Below are 24,379 nucleotides of genomic sequence, written 5' to 3'. Positions count from 1 at the left end.
AAGGGCATGTAGGTCAGCAGGTCCACGGGTCAGACTAGTGACCGATCACGTATAAACCGGGGAAGATTTTTGTGGATATCCTCCGCACTACTGTGCAATTAAAAATCCAGGCAGGTCAAAGATGAAACTTGATGATTTATTCAGATTCTCAACGCGTTTTGAAGTCGTTTGACATGTGATTTTTTACTTGGCGCCAGTCTCAAATGTGGATCTATTTAAAGGGCACGTTACGACTTCGAAACGCGTTGAGAATCTGAATAAATCATCAAGTTTTATCTTTTACCTGCTTGGATGTTTGATTGCACAGTAGCGCAGAGGATATCCACAAAACCTTTCCCCGGTTTAAACATTCTTTTCTACTCATACGATTACACAGGTATACTGAAACGGAGGATATCTTGCATTCCTCTGCGCGGTGGTCAGCTGATACTTCTATAATAAAAAGTAGAGTATCAGCCTGTTACGTGAAGGTGACTTATGTGATATACAGTGTGGATTTGACTTCAGTGCTCCTGTGTTTTTTGTATTTTCCTGCTTATTGATGTGCTATGCAGAGCAGTATCTCCAGGACACCATTCATCAGCATTACAAATTAACCTCTTCACCTCTGGAATGGTTCTCATATTTTGTTGCTCGTACGTAACATGAATGAGGCAGCCGTGAAGCAGAAAAGGCTTCTGTACATGCATTGCAAAAATGTGTAAAAAAGTAATCGTAATCATATCTGCTGGTGAAAACTATCTGATTTTTTTTTAATACTGTTCATTTTTGAGAGTATACAATTTTTTTCACTCTTGCATGGCATGCTGGCTTATGTTTTAGACATGTAATGGTGCAATGAAGCATTAGCATTCTCTGCCCGTAAGAGGGAGTTTGATAAATATGACACTGTCAACATCAGAATAGCGAAAATGCTCTGCATCCAAACAACCACATAGGAGGTGGGGGAGCCGCGGAATCCCCAGCAATGGATAACATCAGCTCGGAAATCCCTCGGGACGAGACAGAAACCTTCAAGGAGAATTCAATGTGATTTTCTTTTTCCATGGCCCTCCAACAGATGTCTCAGTTTCAATCTATACGTCTTTCAATTAAAGTAGGAATCTCCCCTTCAGTGTAGTTTATACGTAATAATACAAAACTGCAGCTAATCTTCAATTATTATAATAATAAGAATAATAAATAAAATCTATTTTTCTATAGTGTCAACAGTGCTTCACAATTGTGAGGGTACCTGTGCAAACAATACAGAGTTTTAAAGAGTTTACAAACTTTGGGAAAATAAATATTACCTAGAAGGTAAAAGGTACTTGCATGGTACAATGGTAGTGTCATCTTTAAAAAAAAAAAAAAAAAAAATACAATAAAAAAAATAGGGCAATATACATAACGCTAAAAGACCCAATCACCAGTTAGTGTCTTCATATGCTCAAGAATGAAGGGCATTACAGTTCAAAGAGTTAGAAGAACGGATTAGGTTCTGAAGAATAATATATAGGGACAGGTGAAAAAAAAAACAGAATATGGATTGTGACAAGCCTGCCTGAAAAGAAAATGCCTTTTAGTGTACTGTTGATTTATGTTAGGAATTATTCTGCCTACGGTAGCTTACTGGATAGTACTGATGCAGCATGAAAGAAGTCTGCAATATGGGAGTAAGTGGTTTGGATAAAGGAGGATGTTAGTTCTAGCTCATTGAAATGTAGAGAATAGTAGAGATGAGGGGGACGTTGTAAGGTAGTGAAGCACTGTGGAGAGTTTTGTTGGTGAAAATGATGAGTTTTCTATGGTATTCTAAAGTGGATGGCCAACCAGTGTAGTGACTGGGACAGGGTGGAGGCATCAGTGTAGCAGCTGGACAGAAATACAAGCCTCTATCTATTGCATTAATTAAAGAGTTCAGTAGTCCTTAAGAGTCAATTGCAGTACTTGACTTGATAAACAGGGGCTCTACTGACAGATCAAATAACCTTATAGGGCATATTAAGTATGTTTGTCTACACCACACTTCCCATTACCTATAATTCAAGGAAATGTTTGTTCAGACCACTGTGAAGGAGGATCGAGTTTTCCTAGCCAAGATAAAAGACTCATCCACTCTAGGTTAAAATTGAATTTCTGGCCTATGATCTAAGTATTTGAGGTTCAGTTTACATAATTGCTGCCTCCTGTATATGATTTTCTCTTTTTATTAATTAAGAACATAACACTACAGAATGACATGTTCCACCACATACACAGGTGATTTCACAACACAGCGGTTTTGTCAATGAGGGAACATTGTGATTGAGAAGCATTGTGTTTGTATGAATGGATCTGGTACTGCTTTGTTTGATTCAAGCTGGTCTTTCATCTTGCCCATGCAGAATGCATAACTAATGGGCTCCTTCTGCCTGGCTGAATCATTTTTGTTGGAGGTGCACTAGGGAATCCCATGGAGTGTAACAGCAGATGTGAGCTCTTTCAGACATGTTTGTGCATCTGCATGACTTGACCTGACACTTGTATTTAGGACTTTCCCTTTTGATCTGTCTGAATTGTGTGCATCTGCCTAAAATACTAAATATCAAAGCTTTTCTCCATGTTGAATTATATCCCAATTATTTCTGTAGGGTGTATGGGCTTTCCTAATATTACGTTTCACATGAATATTTCCATACACTATTCTGCCTGCAGTTGGTTCATTACTGTTATACATAACATCCATAAATTGGAGATTTCCGTGACAATCGTCTGGATGACCTATATTGTAATATGTTGTCTAAAAATATGACTTCATATCTAAATAGAAGCAGGAACAAAAGAGAATCCATAAGACTGCGATATAAGGGGCAGTCAAGCTTGGCAAGCCAGTCAACATGGTTCATCTTCTAAAAAAGTAATTCCACCTTTTACAATATTCATGCGGCTTGGTCTTCTCAAAATGGTCATTCAGAATCAATGAATCCATTCGCTCATCAAGTTAGGAAAATTTAGATAAATTGCACAGTGATGCCTATCAAGACCGATAGAAAAGTGTTTCAGGATGGAATTTGAACTGGTCTGCAACGGGTTTGTAGAGTCTTGGACAAGCATTTTTTGTTAGAAGGGTCCCCAATAATAAGATAAGAATATGTGATCTTGGATCTGGAATTCCCAACATCAAAATGGAACACAAAACAAAATGCTTAGTTCCCTGCAGCGCCACCACAGGGAAAATGAAGTATTACACAGTTTCTGCTGAGATCAGTGAACTGTTCCAAGTAATTCCCACATAGCCGCTATCCTGTCTGGTCAACCAAAAATGTGAAACTAACTACAGCAGTTCTTCTTATCCATCCTTTGTACTTTACTATAGAACCACCCAATCTTCAAGATTAAGGCGTAAGAGTACAAGATATTGAAGCCGGATTGTTGTCACATCTTTCTAGCATACTTAATTTATGATGTAGCAGAGGAATATTAATTGTATGTGTTTTTATGTAGATAAACAACATGAAGTGGAGATGCCAACACCGGCCCAGAAAGAAAAGGAAAAGAAGAAGAGGCCCATGTCACAGATTAGCGGGGTGAAAAAACTAATGCACAGCTCTAGTCTGACTAATTCAAGTATTCCAAGGTTTGGAGTAAAAAGTGAAAACGAAGAATCTCTAGCCAAGGTGAGATACCATATTAACTTCTCCATTTTTTGTGCACTTTAATGCAATCTCCTCTTTTTTATTATTAATTTTCTCCGTATATACTAGCCTTGAAGCAGCCTTCTTAATTAATTATGTTCCTTTCCTGACAACAAGAAATAACTTCCATCACAGTTTCCAAGGTTGTCAGCATACCAGAGTATCAGTGGACCCTTATTGGGTCAGACTGTGAACAAATAGATTTGTTGTACCCCGTTCCGACTCCTGCTTTGGTCCTATGCTACAGTCACATCCATCACCCAGCATCTCCTGGGCACCTCTGTCGCGTCTTTGACCCTGCGATGTCATGATACCAAATGAAGCCTAGTCTCTAATCTTGGCCAAGCCGCTAATCATCATGACGTCACTGGCCTAAGGAAGCAACAGAAGCGCTAAGGATGCCGGACCTAAAATTGAAGTTGTAGTATACATAAGACTAGATGTTGGAACTGGGTAGCACAAACCTTTTTCTCATTTCTAGCCCTGATACAATAATAGTCACACCATTTATCGAGAGTACTTTGGAGAAAAGAGCTTGCCATGTGGGTCTACTTTTTTAGGTTGATTCAAAAGTGACATATGAAATGTTATGAATTGTACATGGTATGTACAATTATAGCTATACAGATTGCAGTACAATTAAAAGTGAACGTGTTTTTGTAGACCGAGGCTGGACCACCATTAGGTCTTCTGGTGGATCCAGAGAACAGTGCTCTAGGGCCGATGGTCATTTTTATCAGTGTCCAAAGCATATTAATTCATAGTTCCTGTGTCCTCCAATGAAGGGTAGGAGTACCAAAAATCTTTAAATTGGTTAATCCCCTTGCTAAAAACAAACAGCATATATCTAGGTAACCCTAAATAGTATATAGCACCAGGTCAGTGATTTATTTTACCCTGTAAGCGCAGTAACCAGGAAAATTCTCCATATCTATTCCGTGTCAGAGAAAGAACCAGACCCTTACCACTTCTTTTGATTGAGGACTTCTTACGTTTTTTTTTAATGTGCGTCTTGATGGCTATTTTTATCCATTTTTAATATTTTTGGCAGTACAACATCCTTTAAATGCAGGGTGGTAATTAATTCATGACATCCTCCTACTCACCATGTGTTCTCTGAACTCTCAGCAATGATGGCACTCACAGAATGTTCCAGGCTGCGTGTACCAAATCTCTAGCTGAAAGGAACTTGAGAATTAAATCTTGTGGCCAATCCAAAAATGATAATCACTCTCTGCCTATTCTCAATTCTGTCAGGAACTTGAAGATGTGAACAAATGGGGCCTTAACATTTTTAAAGTAGCTGAGTATTCTGGAAACCGACCTCTCACAGTCGTCATACACACAATATTTCAGGTACGGAGCCCTATTGCATGTTTTTGTTTTAGCATTTGTGCTGTTTTTATGTATATGCATTTGTATTGTGTTTTATAGATTTTTATACATTTAAAAAAAAATGTATAGTGAATTTTAGAAAACATAATTACTAAATACAATATACTTAAAAATTGTGTAAGTGCGTAGGATGAGCCACCATTCCCAACTTTTTCTTCTTTTCTTCACTTGTTTTAATAAAATATTTCTTCTGGATTTTCCGGCAGGAACGAGATCTGTTGAAGACCTTTAAAATACCAGTAGACACTTTAGTTACGTACTTGATGACTCTAGAAGATCACTATCACGCTGACGTGGCTTACCATAATAATATACATGCAGCGGATGTTGCTCAGTCTACTCATGTGCTGCTATCGACCCCTGCTTTGGAGGTAACTACTTCGGGGGAGAAACAAAGTCCACTTTTTAGCATCATTGTCATTTTTTGGTCTAAATATTTTTGCCAATTGTGATGCATCATGGTTTACACATCTATTTTTCAGGGAAAAAGGAAAGAGTTGCCATAGAGTAATATAAGGAAAGTGCATTATTAGACTTCTTGTTAGGGCTCGTTCAGACAAGCGTGTAAAGGCCCATGTTCTGTCTGTGCGCGCCACGAACCGCACACGGACCCCCTATAGCCAGTGTACATTGATGGACTGCACGGGATAAATCGCTGCATACACTCTTCTGGTGTGTAAAGGGTTTTCCCACAAACAAAGTTAATTTTAATCAACATTTTAATCAACAGATCTTGGAATAATAATAATTTCCACAATTGGATGTGTTGCAAAAATGTTCCTGTGCTGAGATAATCTTATAAATGTGCCCCTGCTGTGTACTGTGTAATGGCCGTGTCTGACCGTGCAGGAACATGGTCTGATCATACCACAGCTCCTGGGAAGGAGGAAGCAAAAGAATATACAGATATTATAACATGGGATCACAGCTGATTCTTTCTGTGAGGTAAAATATTTCTTAAAAACAGGCAGTGAAATTTTTTACCTCACAAAAATAATTATTTGTGATCCCATGCTGTCCTGGCTGTATCCTTTCTTTAGCTTCCTTCCTGCCCAGGAGCTGTGGTATGATCAGACCATGTTCCTGTACGGTCAGACACAGCCATTACACAGTACTCAGCAGGGGCACATTTATAAGATTACCTCAGCACAGGAACATTTTTTTTTCTTAACACATCCAATTGTGGAAGGTATTTGTACTCCGAGATCCATTAATTAAAATATACTTTATTTGTCAGAAAACCCCTTTAAGGCAGCTACGGACGAGAGCACACAGCTGTATACTATGGCATTCACATCTGCAATTTGCGGCTGGCCTGTGTTTCAATAAGGCCCTTTGATCCTGACCTCAGAGTCCATTTTGTCCTCCTTCCTCCCACCTCCCCCACAAACCCCCCAGAAAAAAAAAGGAGACTATAATTGAAAAGTGTTTTGAAGTGTGTGTTTTATTGATTTTTCCCACCAACTCCTTCTTTTGCTGTTATTATATCCCTGGTTTATTCATCTATTGAGAACATTGATGTATTGACTTGTATGTTGTTTTTATTTCAGGCTGTTTTCACAGATCTGGAAATTCTTGCTGCAATCTTTGCAAGTGCAATACATGATGTTGATCACCCTGGTGTCTCCAACCAGTTTCTAATCAACACAAGTAAGTAAATGTGTTTTTATATAATTAAAAAAACTAAACAGAAAACAAACTGTATAGTCAAATATTTATATTCTATATAGTCGAAGGTCAAAAAAAATAATACAAAAATTACCACTCCTATCCCATGGGGATGATTGTGTCATGTCCATACATGGTGGGTAGTGAAGAAGCTCCTCATCTGTCATCAGTGGTGGATCCTGTTTATCTGTTTAAAGGGAATTTGTCATCAGGCTTTTGCTATATAATCTGAGAGCAGCATAATATAGGGTTGAGACCCTGAATCCAGTGATGTGTCACTTACTGGTCTGCATGCTGTCACTTTTATACAATCACTGTTTTCTTTGCTGCATATCTAGCAGAGCTCAGAATGCTGAGCTGTGTAAATCCCGCCACACATCACAGATTTGCAGCTTCTTTATTGTACACAGTACATTGACAGAAAGCTTCTAATCAGTGGTGGAGGTGGGGTTACAAAGAGCAGTTGACTAGGAGGCACCAGACACCTAGTCCTGTGATGATAATCTTCTGGTGATAAAATGCTGATTTTATTGAAACAACAATGCACAGCCCAATAAGTGACACATTGCTGAAATCAGCGTCTCAGCCCCTACCTCATAGTGCTCTCAAATTGCATGGCAAAATCTGCTGACAAATTCCATTTAATACAGGAGTTACCTTTCTTTGTGATCCTCTGATGACATAAGTTGATGGCTGACCCTGCCTGTATTGTACGCAACACTAGCTGAAAAATGATCTCTTTTTTTTTTTTTTTAGCATAAAATATTATCTACTTGTGAATGTGCAATGTAAAAACTTAATTTTTTTTTGTCTTTTTACACATTGTTAAAGGGTTTTGACAATTAATGGCACCAGTAATGACAAAAATAAACACCTTTTTTATTTGACCATATATTTAATATGAAAACTTGATTGGATAATTTCAATCAATTAATTCCCTTTAACACTTGGGCTTTATTTCATAACAACCTGCTGACTTCTGGGCTAAGATGTTGTGTTCCTGGGGCTTAAGATTGGCTGGAAGTGAATATTTGTGGCATTTTGTATTGCGGGTATCTAAATATAATTCTTGGATTTCGGCTGTGTGCCTGGTAACCGGAGGGATACCCTAGAGTGCACAGATCAATATGATGAGTCATCTTGTAAATGAGGGGAGAAAATGTCAGACAGGAGTGCTGGCAGTCCAGCATATCAGGCTTACCATGTTCAGATACTTAACGTCTTGATGTTGTTTGTTGTGTACTTTCTGTGCCTAATACACAAGGTACGGGGATGTTTATAGGATTCAGTAAACGCAGGCTAGCCATCACGTTGGGCTAAAAATGGCCAAAACACAGCAACCTAAAATTCTTCACAGCACAAATCAAAATGAATTTCCTAAATGTTTTACTGTTCATTTACTTTATTTGTAGTTGTATTAAAATTATTTAAAATCCTTTCTTTCCCTAGCTGTGCCTCCTCACACTAACTAGAATTACCCCAAAATGGCTGCTGCATTCCCTGCCTCTGCTTTTATACGGGTTATGATTAGTCCCTCCTAATTGGCTGTTCTATACCATGTGATGTGATAGTTGCAAGGCATTATGGGGAAGCCCGCCGTGCCACACCCAAGGTTATGTGAGCCTTATATGGTTGATGGAATCTTTTTCAGTGTGTAGCATAGTGGCTGCAATTTTTAATAATTTGTGCAAATCAAATTGCAAATTGTTAGTCCTTGTTCAGCAAAATCCTTAAAATTCTGCACAATTCGATTCAGAAAGGATCAACTCGCTCATTGCTAATGACTATACTTTTATACTATTAGTGTACTTTTAATTCTATTATTTGATATTATATTCATTTATATATGAGAGCGTTTTCAATGAATACAACTAACATATGTTAAATGATGATTGTTTTTTATCTGTTGTTATATACATTTTCCTTTATTTTTCCATCTTGGACATTTCTGCCTTTAGTGCTCGATAGATGTGGGCCTCTTGACCCCCTGTCCTTTCAGCAGAGAGGTGCCATTGTCTTCTATGAGAGTCGAGGATTCACATTTATTGGATATCATGTGGATATGCTATAAATGACTAATATTCTTCTGAAAAAAATATTTTGTATAGGACAACCCTCTTAACAAATACACCTTGAAGGGGTTATTCGGGGCTTTTTTCCCCTTTTTGTAGTTAAGCACTTTTAGCACATAGTTGCTGACTGCTTGACCTGGTCTGCCCTGCAATGATCTCCCCCACGAGCCAGGGGTTTCACGGACCGCTTCTGCGGAGCCGACTGTCAATCAACATCACATCATCGTTGATGCTCTGTCGACGGAGCCTTCCGAAAGGGAAGGAACTGCTCAGTCGATGTGATGTCACTGGAAGTAGGAGAATTGCCGTCCATGACAGCTCTGAGCCAGGAGAGATCATTGCAGGGCAGAACAGGCAGATTAGCGTTAAGCCCCATAGTGAAAAAAGAAAGTCCTGGATAACCCCTATAATTCATGGTCAGACAATAAAGGAGAGCAGACTGATTATGGTATCTCCCTCTACATTCCCAATTTCGCAACTGCCCAAGGAGAGTTCAACCAACTGGTATTGGCCAAATATGACTTTTGTTGTCTTCACCAGTCTAGATCCAGAATCCATTGATCGCCTTAATTAAATGTAATAATTGTGAATTAGTCAAGCCCTTCTGAGCCAGGGTGCTCCCGCTTCCATCCACTTTTTGAAAAAGTTGGTGTAAAAATGGCAAAAGTTGCATAATGTTTGCACAGCTTTGTGATGGAATCAGCAGTAGTGCTTTTTGGGGATAATTAGGGCCACCAAGAAGATTGTATTGTTTTCCAAGGGAACAATCTGTTCACTGCTTTGCTAACGTGTTAGAATTAGCCTTGTGCTATGACAGACTCATTGCAGAAACCATATTGATGTGGAGAGTGACGCTGCTTCATTTCCCATCCAGACGCACTCCTGTCAATCATTTAGCCCATAGAGGTCAGACACTGGCAGGGGTCATTATTTCTGGACCTGCGTGATTAAAGCTTCTGTTCCTTGATTCACTTAGCGTAATAAACACATGACACCGCAGCTATCATTTATCACGTCAGACCTGCTCTTATTTATAAGGATTCACGCTGCTTCGTTGCAATTGAAGCAATCAGGCAATCATATCCTATAATTATCATAGACAAGTTCGTAGCATTTTCTTCTCAAGTCTCCTCCGATGAGTCTGTTAACGACGATCTTTGATTTTCTTCCAGACTCAGAATTAGCCTTGATGTACAATGACTCATCGGTTCTGGAGAACCACCATCTAGCTGTGGGATTCAAGCTGCTACAAGAAGAGAACTGTGACATTTTCCAGAACTTGACCAAAAAGCAGAGACAATCATTACGGAAAATGGTCATTGACATAGTGAGTACAGATCATGAAATAACACGTTCCCATATCTGTTCGTGAAAATGATTATTGAAGATATGAATATAACGTCTTTGTGTAGAAGACTTTGATTTATTTTAGTAAATTTGGAACAAGCCAGATAAAGTATAACAGGCTATGAATAAAAAGAGAGTAAGGTTGGGTTCAGATGGGTGTTTTGAAAATCCGGCCAGTTCTGACCACAAATGTTGGAAATGATTGCTTGCCCACATTGTGGACTGGCCCCAAAGCCGACCCTTTCATTGCATGTTTTATTCCGGTCCATAAAATGGACCAAAGTAGTGGCGGCACGGTTGCTCAGTGGTTAGCACTGCAGCCTTGCAGCGCTGGAGTCCTGGGTTCAAATCCCACCAAGGACAACATCTGCAAGGAGTTTGCGTGGGTTTCCTCCGGGTTCTCCGGTTTCTTCCCACATTCCAAAGACATACTGAAAGGGAATTTAGATTGTGAGCCTCATCGGGGACAGAGATGATAATGTGTGCAAACTGTAAAGCGCTGCGGAATATGTTAGCGCTATATAAAAATAAAGATTATTATTATTATTCATGATAATTTCCATGCGGACTGCATGGGATATGGGCCATGTACACTGGCACAGTAGCTATAATGGGTCCATGTGCTCTTTGTGCGCGATCCCTGTTACCTGAGTTCCAGTAGATACTGGGCACCTACATTCGGTACAGTACCTTAGGCCTATAGCTTAAAGGGAGTCCATGTTGCCTTTTATAGCTACGGAATATTAGACAAAGTGACATTTAAATCCATCTCTGCAAGTGTACATTGTGTGCTCAAGCTTGGCCAGTAGACGTTCCCCAACCTCTCCCGTTTTGTGTTCATTGAGAACTTTAGTGGTTCTCTGCATTTGATCAGCGAGTGAGCAATACCTCTCTAAGGGCTCGATTACAGAAGTGTATAACATGGCCGATGATTTATCGGCTACCCCTCGGCCCAATGTTATACTGTGGGGCAGTTCAGGTCTGCCATTTTTTTCTCCTGCCAATTCAGCATGAGAAAAAAGTCGCAGCATGCTGCAAGTGGCTCCGCAAATTGGAGTATGCACACCCATACAAGTCTATGGGAGCGTGTGAAACATCGGACTGTACGCGGGTATCATCCACGGACAGAGACAACGAAGAAATTAGGTTCTCCGTCTTCTCCGCACTCTAATCCGATACTGTCCCGATTCTCTCACATAAGAAAATCGACAGCAGTGTGACCCCGGCCTAAAGCCGATAGAAGAGAGACGCTGTGCGCGTGTCAGCTTCAGTCTAAGCAAAACTGTCAATCAAATCCAGAAAGAAGGAGATTGGGGGAGTTTATAGGCCACACCACAGGCCACTTACCATGGCAGAATAAAGTTTCATTTTCTCATTTGTGCTACTCCCATGAACATCAACGGGGATAGATAAGCTTTAAGTCACCCGTCCAGCAGTGTGAGCAGTTTGATGGTATAATGTGCTGACGGACTACCATTAATGCCCTAACTAACACAGAGTGATTTTTTTCTCCCCTACTTGTGTCCAGGCTTTAGTGTTTCTTATTAAAGGGAACAATGCTGTTTACCTACAGCTATAGGGTTAATCTGCAGGGGAATAACATTCTATACTGCCCGGCCGCTCGTTCCTAGCCGTGTATCCACAGCGGCCGGGACTCGTAGCTTGTCGGCCTCTATTGTACATTCTCACTCTTTCCCTTAGTGACTAAAATACTCTGGGTCTTGTGGAAAGGTGCGACAGGCGGGAGATGTTCTTCTTTTTTTCGCAAGAACATTTCTTGTCTTTTGTGAGCTGGATTTAGCAATATGTCTGCAGAATTCACACACAATTCATAAATTAACCCTATGTTTTCCTACCGAGGCCTTTTTATGGACAGTACTATTTATATTATATAAAGAGTCTGATTTTGTCTATAACACTGCAGTAATGTAGAATTGTGTGTTAAACAGTGTGTGCATAGAAGGGAAAGCCAGAATACCGTATATACTCGAGTATAAGCCGACCCGAGTATAAGCCGACCCCCCTAATTTTGCCACAAAAAACTGGGAAAACTTAATGACTCGAGTATAAGCCTAGGGTGGGAAATGCAGCAGCTACCGGTAAATGTCAAAAGTAAAAATAGATACCAATAAAAGTATATTAATTGAGACATCAGTAGGTTAAGTGTTTTTTAATATCCATATTGAATCAGGAGCCTCATAATGCTCCATAAAGTTTATGATGCCCCATAAGGTGCTCAATATTAAAATATGCCCCATATTATCCTGCATAAAGGTTAATAATGGCCCCATAAGATGCTCCATAGACACATTTGCCCAATATAATGCTGTACAAATGCTGATTATGGCCCCATAAGATGCTCCATAAAGATATTTGCCCCATATAGTGCTGCACAAACGTTATGGCCCCATAAGATACAACATACAGACATTTGCCCCATATAATGCTGCACAAATGTTAATTAAGGCCCCATAAGATGCTCTATAAAGATATTTGCCCCATATAGTGCTGCACAAACCTTGATTATGGCCCCATAAGATGCTCCATACAGACACTTGCCCCATATACCGTAATGCTCCACAAACGTTAGTTATGGCCCCATACAGACACTTGCCCCATATAGTGCTGCACAAACATTGATTATGGCCCCATACAGACACTTGCCCCATATAATGCTGCACAAATGTTGATTATGGCCTCATAAGATGCTCTATACAGACACTTGCCCCATATAGTACTGCACAGACTTTATGGCCCCATACAGACACTTGCCCCATATAATGCTGCACAAACGTTATGGTCCCATAAGATGCTCCATACAGACACTTGCCCCATTTGTTGTTTCTGCGATAAAAAAAAAACAACACATAGTCTCCTCTCCGTCGCTCAGGCCCCCGGCACTTTCAATATTCACCTGCTCCCCGTTCCGGCGCCGCTCAATCTTCAGTGTCTTCTGCATTGACGTTCAGGCAGAGGGCGCTCACTAACTACATCACCGCACCCTCTGACCTGAGTGTCACTGCAGAAGATGCTGAAGATGGAGCAACGCCGGAACGAGGAGCAGGTGTATATCGCGCAGCGCTCCCCTCCCCGTTATACTCACCTGCTCCTGGCGTGGTGTCCCTGCTTCCCCGGCACTGCAGCTTCTTCCTGAACTGAGCGGTCACCGTTACCGCTCATTACACTAAAGAATATGCGGCTACACCCCTATGGGAGGTGGAGCCAAATATTCATTACTGTAATGAGCGGTACCATGTGACTGCTCAGTACAGGAAGAAGCTGGGGCGCCAGGGACCTGCAGGGACCGCGCCAGGAGCAGGTGAGTATAATTAGACAGCCCCTGCTCCCCCTCCCCTGCCAACCCCTGGGTATGACTCGAGTATAAGCCGAGGGGGACTTTCAGCCCCAAAAATGGGCTGAAAATCTCGGCTTATACTCGAGTATATACGGTAATTCACACATTTCTTGACTATTTTTGCCATCTGCGTGATCCACTGGTATTTCTGTGACCTACTTGTGATGAGATGCTCTGCGGAGTCCTCTTCTTTCCCTTATTACCTGCCTCTGCCATTTTTCATGTCCGGCATATTTTGTATTCCTGTGAGACGGGACTGGTACATCGCCGACGTCCTAACAAATGACTTATAATAGAGCTCAGTATCTGCCCTGAGGACTTTGACTAATTTTGGCATGTCACTTGGGTCACAAGAAAAACATTCTCCACCGAGTGCAACCTAAGCAGCTTTCTTATTAGGATACCATTGTGTATAATGTTAGGGTATACGGTAGCTCCGTCTTCCATTTAATAACTGGATTTGCATCCTGTCTTTAAGGTGCTTGCTACAGACATGTCAAAGCATATGAATCTACTAGCCGATTTGAAAACGATGGTTGAAACCAAGAAGGTGACAAGTTCTGGAGTCCTTCTTCTTGACAACTATTCGGACAGGATACAGGTAATGTTGCATGACTACCAGAGTTGAGAAAAAGGCGCTGGGTTCACTGGCCACGTAGGTAGACTGTGGATGCCAGACCAGTGCCATGTTGACCTCCTCCTACCTGCCAGCATCCCTGACACATCTTTGATTAGTAGACCCCCGCAATGTAATTGTTGACAGTGGTCTGAAATTGGTATTTTGAAGACACTAATACAAATTCATCAGATGCGACATGTGTGCGATCATACTGGACGGTTTACATACTTTGTTAGCTTTTTAGACAAAAACTGCACGACACGACTCTTGTAGACGACTCTTCACAGCTACGCAAAGTGTGAATAAAGCTGAAGACTTTGCCTCCTGTGTAATAACACAGCAGCTGATGGTGGTTTTATGTCTATTTTAGGTTCTGCAGAATATGGTGCATTGTGCGGATCTGAGTAATCCAACCAAACCACTGCAGCTCTACCGGCACTGGACCGACCGAATCATGGAGGAATTCTTCAGGCAAGGAGACAGAGAAAGAGAGCGAGGCATGGAAATAAGCCCCATGTGTGATAAGCACAATGCATCTGTGGAGAAATCACAGGTTTGTTCATTTCACTAGATCTCTGTAGCTGTTCTGTACAAACAGCAGTGCTCTATGATCTGTATAGTCCGCGATCACTATGATCGCTGTAGGTCTGACGCCTATTCTCTGAGTCAGTGATCACTATCATCACTGTAGCCCATTGATCACTATGACTATTGTAAAGTGATCACTATAGGTCTGAAAGTGCTATGATCACTATAGGTCTGTGATCACTATGATCACTGTAGGTCAGCGATCACTGTAGGTCAGCGATCACTGATCACTATAGGTCAACGATTACTATGATCACTATAGGTCTGCGATCACTGTGATCACTATAGGTCAGCGATCACTATAGGTCTGCGATTGCTATGATCACTATAGGTCTATGATCACTATAGGCCAGCAATCACTATAATCACTATAGGTCTGCAATCACAATAGGTCTGCGATTGCTATGATCGCTATAATTTTGTGATCACTATAATTCTGTGATCACTATAGGTCAGTGATCACTATGATCATTATAGGTCAGTGATCACTATAGGTCTGTCATCACTATGATCATTATAGGTCTGTGATCGCTATGATCACTATAGGTCAACGATCATTATGATCACTGTAAGTCTGTGATCATTATCGGTTTGAGAGTCCTATCATTACTCTAGCTCATTGATCACTAGACTATATCTTAGCATTCTCTACAATCACGATCAGTGATGAGCAAACGTGTTTGGAATAAAGTGTTATCCGAGCATGCATTCTTGGGTGCTGTACCATATTTTTCAAGCACGCTGAAGTAACTCTGTTAGCACCTGAGTATGCTCGGATGACATCTTATCTGGGCATGTTCAATAATCACTATAGCTCATTGATCACTATTGATCAGCTGGTACATATTAAAATTTCAGTTCTCTAAAAGAAGTCATGGTGCTTTGTAAGTTTAACATGGATATATTGGAGTAAACTCTCTCATTTAGACAAGTAGAACATTTGAAAATCATCGTCTCATTGGGACCTTCCCGTTATAATTCAAAGCAATGAGCGTCTACAAAAAGTGCCACATCTCTTATGTGCTCAGTGTGAACTGATAAGCTGTAAATAATACGGAAACTAACAGGTGGAGAAGGCAGGCCTGTGGTGATCAACTCATTACCGGGCTTCCTTTAGGACCGTGGTTGTCTGACTTTAAATATCAAAGTTGCTCCTTCATTCTAAGGATCGATCAGGGGCCGAGCAGTCAGACATCCACTGATCAGTAAATGATACCATATCTCTGTATAAATTCCCTTTACTAGAATAATTACCATTAAAATGGGTTATCCCTTAAGAGACTCCTCCTTTCAGAATGGAGCCGCCCCGGTTGATTTTGCCATAGGAAGTTGTAGCTCCTGTCTTCCAAATTGGGGCCTGCTCTAATTGAGCTCCATCTTAGAGCATATGACATTATTTGACATCTGGAAATGGGTAAACATTAGTGGGAAAGGGGTGGTGACAGCCTATGTTAGTGATTTTCTTACCAAAATTTTTCTGTCCAAACATTTGTAATATGTTATGTAGATGTTCCTGTTAAATTATTACTACAATGTGAATAACGCTTTCTTATTATTTTAGGTTGGGTTCATAGACTACATTGTTCATCCATTATGGGAGACATGGGCAGACCTCGTTCACCCAGATGCCCAAGATATTCTTGACACACTGGAGGACAACCGAGAGTGGTATCAAAGCACAATTCCCCAGAGTCCATCCCCTGCACCTGATGAGCAGGAAGAAGGGAGGCAAGGTCAAACGGAAAAATTCCAGTTCGAACTTACACTGGAAGAAGATGGGGAGTCGGACACAGAAAAGGACAGTGGGAGTCAAGTGGAAGAGGACACCAGTTGTAGTGACTCCAAGACCCTTTGTACCCAGGACTCGGAATCAACTGAAATCCCACTTGATGAACAGGTGGAAGACGAGGAAATTCTGACTGAACCTAACGCACTAGAAGGAGAGCACTCGCCAGATACGTAACAGTGTGGAAAGCTTTCTCTTTTGATCTTTTTTATGTTTTTATTTTTCGTTTTGAAAAGAAAAAATGGTTTCCAAAGTGCATGAAATGTGCCGCAACCATGCTCACACCTCATCTGCCAGGATATTTGTTGATCAAAATTGACCTAGTTTACTCAGTTTGGCACTCAGGAATTTTAACTGAAATTCATTTCACAGCATTGAGAAGCTAACAGGAAACTTTCGGCAGACAAGTACATCACATACTACCCTGAGTTTTTTGTTTTTTTGTTTTATGGAGTGACAAGAGCATGGAAGACCACGCGGTAAGAAGCAAACGGCGCCAACGGGATTTACAAAAATAACAGAAATGGGTTCTACCGTGCTCTCCTTTTGGTAGTAAAAAAAAAAATGTCTCGTTGTGGCTCGTGGCAAGATGATGAGCTGTGGAGATTACACGATTTTCTAATTTTAAGTCTTCCTGATAAAATGACTGAAACTATATACATTTAACCTGCCGCTCTTTGGGCTGCAACATACTCTGCATTTTGTACCATATGTAATACAAAGGTTCTTTGTTTGTTTTTTTTTTGTAGAGCTTACTTTTATTATTAAACATATTGAGGTATTCTATTAAAAAAAAAAAAAGAAACTAAAAAAAAAAGAAAAAAAAAAAAACACAAAGAGAAAAAAAAGGTACATTCATCTGCCACTGATTTTTTTTTTTTTTCCAAAGAGTAACTTGCAAACTTTTCAGTACAAGTAATGTGCTACACTGGACGACTTCTCCAGGTTATGGATTTTTTTGCACCTTAGAGATTTCATAGCAATTGATTGGACTGTAGAGATCCATTCTTTTTATATGCTTGTATCTTTCTTAAAGACACTGTCTTGCAGGAAACCCTTTCAGTACAATTTAGATTTTAATCCTCTTTTAATGTTTCCGATTAGCACAGAAAGAATGCATTGGCCACTTTTCCCCATATACTTTGGAAGGTCACCACTTCATCATGTACAGGTTGCCCACGTCTCAAACCTTGCTGCACCACAATATAGGGAAACCATCTCCGCCGCGTCTTGTGGAACGTGTGATCAATTGGCCTGGGGCCGTCATCCGTTTGTGTCTGTAAAATCCGAAATTAATGCAAATATGTTTCATGCTTAATGCCTTTAACTTTTTGGTCCTGATCTATTTGGCTTATGTGCAATATATAGCTAGTGAACACAATGTTCTGCTGTCCTTAGAAGTATATTTGTGTAGCTGCATCACACACGCAAATATGTACAAGCATATACGTGTGCGTATATACATATATACCAAACTGTATGGTCACCCAAGAGTCAAACCCACCATTGTGCACCAAAAAAACCGCCCACTATAAAGCATCCGCCAAACCATCTGTCTTGTATATCTAAAAGTAACCCAACGCTATAATCTATCTCTACCTGTGTAATGTGGCAGCGCTAATTAATACGGCATTAACGAAGCTTACGGCACTGCTAACAGACACCTGTTGCGTTTAAAACCATCCGTACGCTGTAAAGGGAAAAAAAATGCATCTTATCGCATGAAGAGTAATGTCGTTTGTGTATAATCTCGGCCAAAAATATTTTTGACAAAAAAAAAATAAAAATTATATATATATATATATATATATATATATATGTATATATATGTATGTATATATATATATATATATATATATATATATATATATATATATAGTTCTTTACAAGGGACTTCAGCCTTTGGTGTAGCCTTAAGTGTCTCTTATTTGTTTGATGCCTTTAGAATTTCTCATTTGGCAAGCAAATTTAAACGAGTCTCCTTTTTTTTACCTCCAGCATTTATCTGCATAAAACGCTTCGGCTAGAAGACCCCACTGTGCTGTTTGATAGGTAGGGATTTTTCATTCCACACATTACTCATCCTGTCGCTCACCTCCTACCCATGGAGTGCCTGGAATGTAACAATGAAAAAAAAAAAAAAGCAATATTATTTCCAAAAATAAAGGTCGACCTGCAAGGGTTCACAACTGCACTAAAGGAAATTGTTTCATGTAACAACATGTCACCATCCCCACCATTAAGCATGCAAGAAAAATAAAATGTAAAAAAAAAAAAAATCACACTCCTCATCCATGGACAATCAGCGAGTATAAGAAGTGAAAAGACGTAAATCGAATGCACTGTACAATCCTTTTCTTTCCTTTTTTTTCCTTCTGTTTTCCTATTTGCCAAAGTGTGCAACTTTATTCTAGCTAACCTTAAAAAAGTGGCTTTTTATTTATACTTTTTTTTTTTTTTTTTTTTACAAAAAAAAAAAAATCATTATTTTTGCCATAAATAAAATGCATCACATTTGGAGCAATTAATTTTCTATATATATTTTTTTATTTTATTTTGTTGAATTTCATTTTATTTTTAAGTGAGAGCTTATTTTGAAGGTACAACCTATAGTTTTCAAAGGAAAAAAAACTTGAACGAAATGGATTTACAGAGTGCCGCATCGAAATGCAAAGTGTTTTATTTTATTATTATTATTATTATTATTATTATTATTATTATTAATAACATATTTATTACTTTTGTGCCATTCATTATTTTCCTCACCGGATGACCTTACCTGTAATACAGTCTTGTTTGTCTCTGTTTACAACCATGTATTTATTGTAATGTACATAATGTTAATTGTAAATTACTGGTTCTTATTAATGTTATTATTATGACATCATCTGGAAACAGGCGGTGTTCTTATATCTTGAAACTCTTGGTGAGAGAATGAATATTCTGTATATTTACTCCTGTACATTTTTTTCCTTCTGTATTATAATGTCACCTTAGAGCTTCTTTATGGAAAATCTGAAAGAAAAAAAAATCTTAAAAAAAATGCTATGGTAAATATAAAAGCTGCAGGTCTTTGGTCCCAGGGCTGTGCCTTAACTCTGAACTATATTTTAATGTGTTTTGCTGCATTTGGAAATGAGAGTTGAAGGAAATAGGCTGGGCATTTCTTGAGATTTTTGTTTTTGTTTGTTTTTTTTCTCCTAACCATCAACTCTTTTTTTTACTTCATACTAAAACCTAGAGACTAAAAATGAGGTCAACACAGTTTTATTTTACTTTTACTTCCGATCACATCTTCATACAGGGGCAGAAGTACAGTGAGCCTAGGAGCCTATAGGGCTGTCCATTAGGAGGAGACCAAGACTGTAATTATAGTTGTCCTGTAAAATAACATTGTTAATCTGCAAGTTAATAGTGTTCTGACAACGTGAGAGCCCCTCTGCCACAAGGAAAGTTACTTAATTTACCCCGGCAGCATTCGGCGTTCAGTCACCGGTTTGTGTAACTGCGCCTCCAGCACTGATTGACAGTCGGCCCTAGTGGTGATTCGGCTGTCAGTCACTGGTTTGTGTAACTGCGCCTCCAGCACTGATTGACAGTCGGCCATATTGGTGATTCGGCTGTCAGTCAGTGTGGGAGATGTGGTTACCGCCGCCGCTCTCTATGAACTGAGAGGAGACTGAACCTGCGCCGAAACCACCCCGTGACTGAACAATGAATGCTGCCACAGAAAAACAAAGTTAATTTCCTCCCCACAACAGGGCTCAATGCCGACACCGCATGGTGTCAAAACCCTAACAACTGGCATTTTGACCCCATGTCTACATGCTAATAGTGTTATTTTACATGACTGGGGTTTTCATATTTTGTTAAAAGGGTAAAATTGTTTGTACAAAAACAAGCAACTTTACAAATTACCTTTTATTAAAAATCATCTTCGTTCACAGGGAATTTATTTTGTACTTCTTGTTGTGTAGGTTGCTGGCCACCTCCATAGACTATCAGAGTTGGCTGGTTTCCTAGACAACGAACCCAGCGCTTTCAAGCTCTTTTCTTCACGACTGAAAGCACTGCTCTGAAGCTGGCTGGATTCGTTCAGCCCCTGTGCTCCTCCGATGCCTCTCCTTTCAATACTAGAAAGCTCACAGCCTGGACAAACAGTGCAACCATGCTGCTGGTCCAAATTGTGAATCTTCAGGACTGCACAAGTAGAAAGCTGGGATGCAGGGGAACAAAAGATGAGAAAACTCCTTTAAAAGGGGGGGCCATGTTTCATAATTTGTATAGGAACAGCTTCGAGCTCCGCATCTCTCATTACACCACTGTCACTGTTCGAACACTTCAAAGTGGGCTCTAAAATAATAACCGTAGTTACGTTATTTCTTCTAAACCAAAAAAAAAATCAGGAAAAATTTTGTTTCCATTTTTAATTCCAAAAATGATATATATTTTTTTTCTAGACATTTTCTTAGATTTGTCTTCTACTTTGCCATTATTGCTGTTACAATTGTTACACACGTTGGGCTGTAGATAATATGCGAAAGGGGACGAGAAAGTGGAGATATATGGTATAGAATTTGACAAAAAATGTCACCTGTTTCTTAAGAATTCTTATATGGCTCAACTGGTAACAAATATAGGAAGTGAATGGGGGATGTAAGGTACTCTGGGAAAGTGGAGACACTACCTCATTTTATTTAAAGGCCCACTTGGATCCCCAAAAATCTTACTTTATATAAAACTATGTATAATTCTTAAATTTCAGAATTTCATGTGCTTGAAGTGCCACATTAGCTCCAAACACATACGCGCACAAATATATATGTGTGTATATACAGTATAGGTGTATACACTCACATACATATTTTTCATCTCTTACATCACACTTTTAGGTTGTTCCCTCTTCTTATTTTTCTTCTTTGCATTATCCACCAAAGCAATATTTACTCCGTGCGTTCGTATGTTTCCACATACAGTATATGTATAATATAGTAGGGTTAGCATAACCCGTTGTAGCAGTTTTTTAATATTGCATGTATAGGAAGCGTCTGTTGGTGTCGCTTCACAATAATGACACTAATACTAGTGGTCTAGTAATCCAAAGCTTATCGGTTTTGTAGAGACAGTAATGTATAGCGTAGATACCGTTGTACAGACATGTATAGTTGCACTATTATAATGAAATAAATACACATATCTTCCTATAGATTACTTAAGCAGCGGCACAGGTGGAATGGGAGAAGACTACCGGGAATAATATGACCACCAAAAGCTTAATTAAGGCCTTCAAAATAGTTATTCCCCTCCTACGTTAAGTCTGATACTGACTGTGTTGTTTTTGTACAGTATATAGCATTGAAGCAACATAGTTTTCTGCCTCAAATGATGGGTGTGTTTTACTAGCGTAAGGCCTCCCTGTTATATTACGTAGGTGGCACAATCTGGTCATAGTTGGCCACGGAGCCAATGTAACCAGTTGTCTTTGTCCCATTCAACACCAGTTGTGCTTTTCAGCCAGTGATACCCTATTAGCACTGTATTGTGTAACACAACACTATGAAGATTTCATTCCATCTCTGCCCAGCCGTCAAAGTCGGTGACTGTTCCGTGAAAAGGGGAGATTCTTTTTCGTAGGTAATCAGAGCCTCCTTTTTGACACACAAACTGTAGATTTTAGCAGCCCTGGTCCAAAGTATTTTGATCGCTTTTCTTTTAAACCATATTTTTTTTCTAAAAAAAAAGGGATTCTCAAGCTACACAAGTCCTGAATCATTTGTTATTTTTGTTGGTTTTTAGTTTTTTTTTCTTTGTTTTGGGTATGTCAGTACAATGGCATCCTGTGTGAACACTGCAACAATTTTCAATGTTTCTTAGCCTCTTTAACAGCCTATGGGATAGTACTGTACATCAATATCTTCATATAAAAATTTTTATATGCAATGGAAATAAAAGCATGGGTTGGTTCTGCCTATCCTCTGTGTGTACGAGTCTTTGTTTCCGACTTGATTCCTTGAATGGTAGCTAATTTGGTAAGAGACATAGGGCGAAGACAAATCTGCAGAAGCATTTCATAAAATGGCTGGATGCAGTGCAATAACCTGCAATATCCAGAAACTTTTAGGAGTTGACGGCTTTTGCCAGTTCCTTTCCCTAAGATTATGGTCACATAACCGTTATTCGTGTGACCATAGCCATAGTCTGTGTTATATGGCCATTTGTGGATTTTGTCCCTTAAAAACTGTGGACACCTTTTATATTGTTTGCTTCCTAAATGAAAACAACACCCGATATCTGGCCATGCTCCCCCCTTTCCATTCTTTCAATGTTAGACGTAACAGGGAAAGTTGTAGATGGCAGATTAGAGTGTGGAGAAGGAATAAAACATCCAAGTTTTTAAGGAGAGCAAACAACACACTATAAATAGGATGGAAAGTAAACAGCAATCTCCATAGAGAGAAGGGAGTGATCACAGGTTCGGGTTCGTCCAAAGTACGGTTTGGGTACAAAAACTCTGCCGAACATCATAAAAGTCAATGGTGTCTGGTACGAACCCCACTCATCTCTAATCACAGGCTGTGTATGAGTGCAGAGAAAAATGAGAGCAATGACCGAAGATTCTGCAAGGTGCGAAGAAACAACATTTCTCAGCATGAGTATTTGGTAACACAACGGAAAAGAAATTTGTTGAGTGGATGAAAAAGGAGCAGTTGGTACATGAATGAAGCTGTAATGATACAAAAGGGTGCGAGTTCAAAAAGCAGCATCTTGGACACACTGAACTTACATTAAGACGGGAATGTCTGAAAGTAGAACGAAGGTACAAACTGCATATGAGAGGCTCTGAAAACTAATCAAAGAATGGAGATTACAGATTGATGCTGACATTTTACACTTAAATTAAGCTTCAACATGCAACAATCTGTTTTTTTTCCCAATAGCAAGGAAATAAAAAAGTTACATTTCTCAGTTTCAGTTGAATCTTTGCTAATTCACAATGACCCAAGAAAGGTGATTAACTCATTGTATTAACTAAACGTTCTGGTAAATTGACCAATTTGCCCTTGCATTAAATACACAAACATAAAAATAATAGAAGCTGTTGCCAATGTTGGGCTGTGAAGCCGGTAGTATGGCACATGACAAGTGAGTCCAAAGGCTGGCTGCCATGATAACACTTAACACTTAACACTCTGACCCTTTACAATCAAAGAACAAGAAGATCAAAGCAGCATCAGTGCTTGATGAAGGGAAAAGGAGAGGAGTATAGTTTTTTTTTTTCTTTAGTTTCAGCTATTTTTAATCATTGTAATGCTTGATAGTCTTTATAAACGAATTTAATATATAATCCAGGGCATTCATATCTCATTCTGTCATTAAAACTATACAGTGCCTTTTGCTTAATTCTATGCGATATAAGTAATAGTCAAATAAGCGACTAGTTTATTTTTTACAATTAAATCTCATACTATAAATCTGAAGTCAGAAAGTGGCACTTCACCTCTTGAGTCAAAGATCCCATTCTATGATAAATGGACAGTAAGGGTACCGTCTCACAGGGCACGATCCGTGACGTTCCAGCGATATACTTACGATCTCGCTGTGTCTGACACGCTACTGCGATCAGGGACCCCGCTGAGAATTGTACGTCGTAGCAGATCGTTTGAAACTTTCTTTCGTCGTCAGATCACCCGCTGTCATCGCTGGATCGTCGTGTGTGACGCCGATCCAGCGATGTGTTCTTGTAACCAGGGTAAATATCGGGTTACTAAGTGCAGGGCCACGCTTACTAACCCGATATTTACCCTGGTTACCATTGTAAAAGTTAAAAAAAACACTACATACTCACCTTCTGATGTCTGTCACGTCCCCCGGCGTCCACAGGGTTACGCGCTG

At 39.6% G+C, this 24,379-nt stretch overlaps 1 protein-coding gene across 8 annotated transcripts in view; it reads left to right on the top strand.

Moving 5' to 3' along the window:
- The window catches only part of PDE4D (phosphodiesterase 4D), a 1,072,650-nt gene extending 1,055,936 nt beyond the window's left edge, over positions 1–16,714 (top strand). For all 8 annotated transcript variants that reach the window (XM_077285781.1, XM_077285789.1, XM_077285817.1 and 5 more), the window contains 8 exons: positions 3,466–3,638; positions 4,914–5,012; positions 5,258–5,422; positions 6,602–6,701; positions 9,964–10,118; positions 13,972–14,094; positions 14,483–14,665; positions 16,262–16,714. In XM_077285781.1, coding sequence (XP_077141896.1) covers positions 3,466–3,638; positions 4,914–5,012; positions 5,258–5,422; positions 6,602–6,701; positions 9,964–10,118; positions 13,972–14,094; positions 14,483–14,665; positions 16,262–16,663 — 1,400 coding nt within the window. In that variant the 3' untranslated portion in view covers positions 16,664–16,714. The remainder of the gene's footprint in view (positions 1–3,465; positions 3,639–4,913; positions 5,013–5,257; positions 5,423–6,601; positions 6,702–9,963; positions 10,119–13,971; positions 14,095–14,482; positions 14,666–16,261) is intronic.
- Positions 16,715–24,379: the final 7,665 nt, after the last annotated feature.

Source organism: Ranitomeya variabilis, chromosome 1 (genome assembly GCF_051348905.1).
Source record: "Ranitomeya variabilis isolate aRanVar5 chromosome 1, aRanVar5.hap1, whole genome shotgun sequence".
Classification (NCBI taxonomy): Eukaryota; Metazoa; Chordata; class Amphibia; order Anura; family Dendrobatidae; genus Ranitomeya; species Ranitomeya variabilis.
This window is presented reverse-complemented; position numbering and strand designations above follow the sequence as displayed.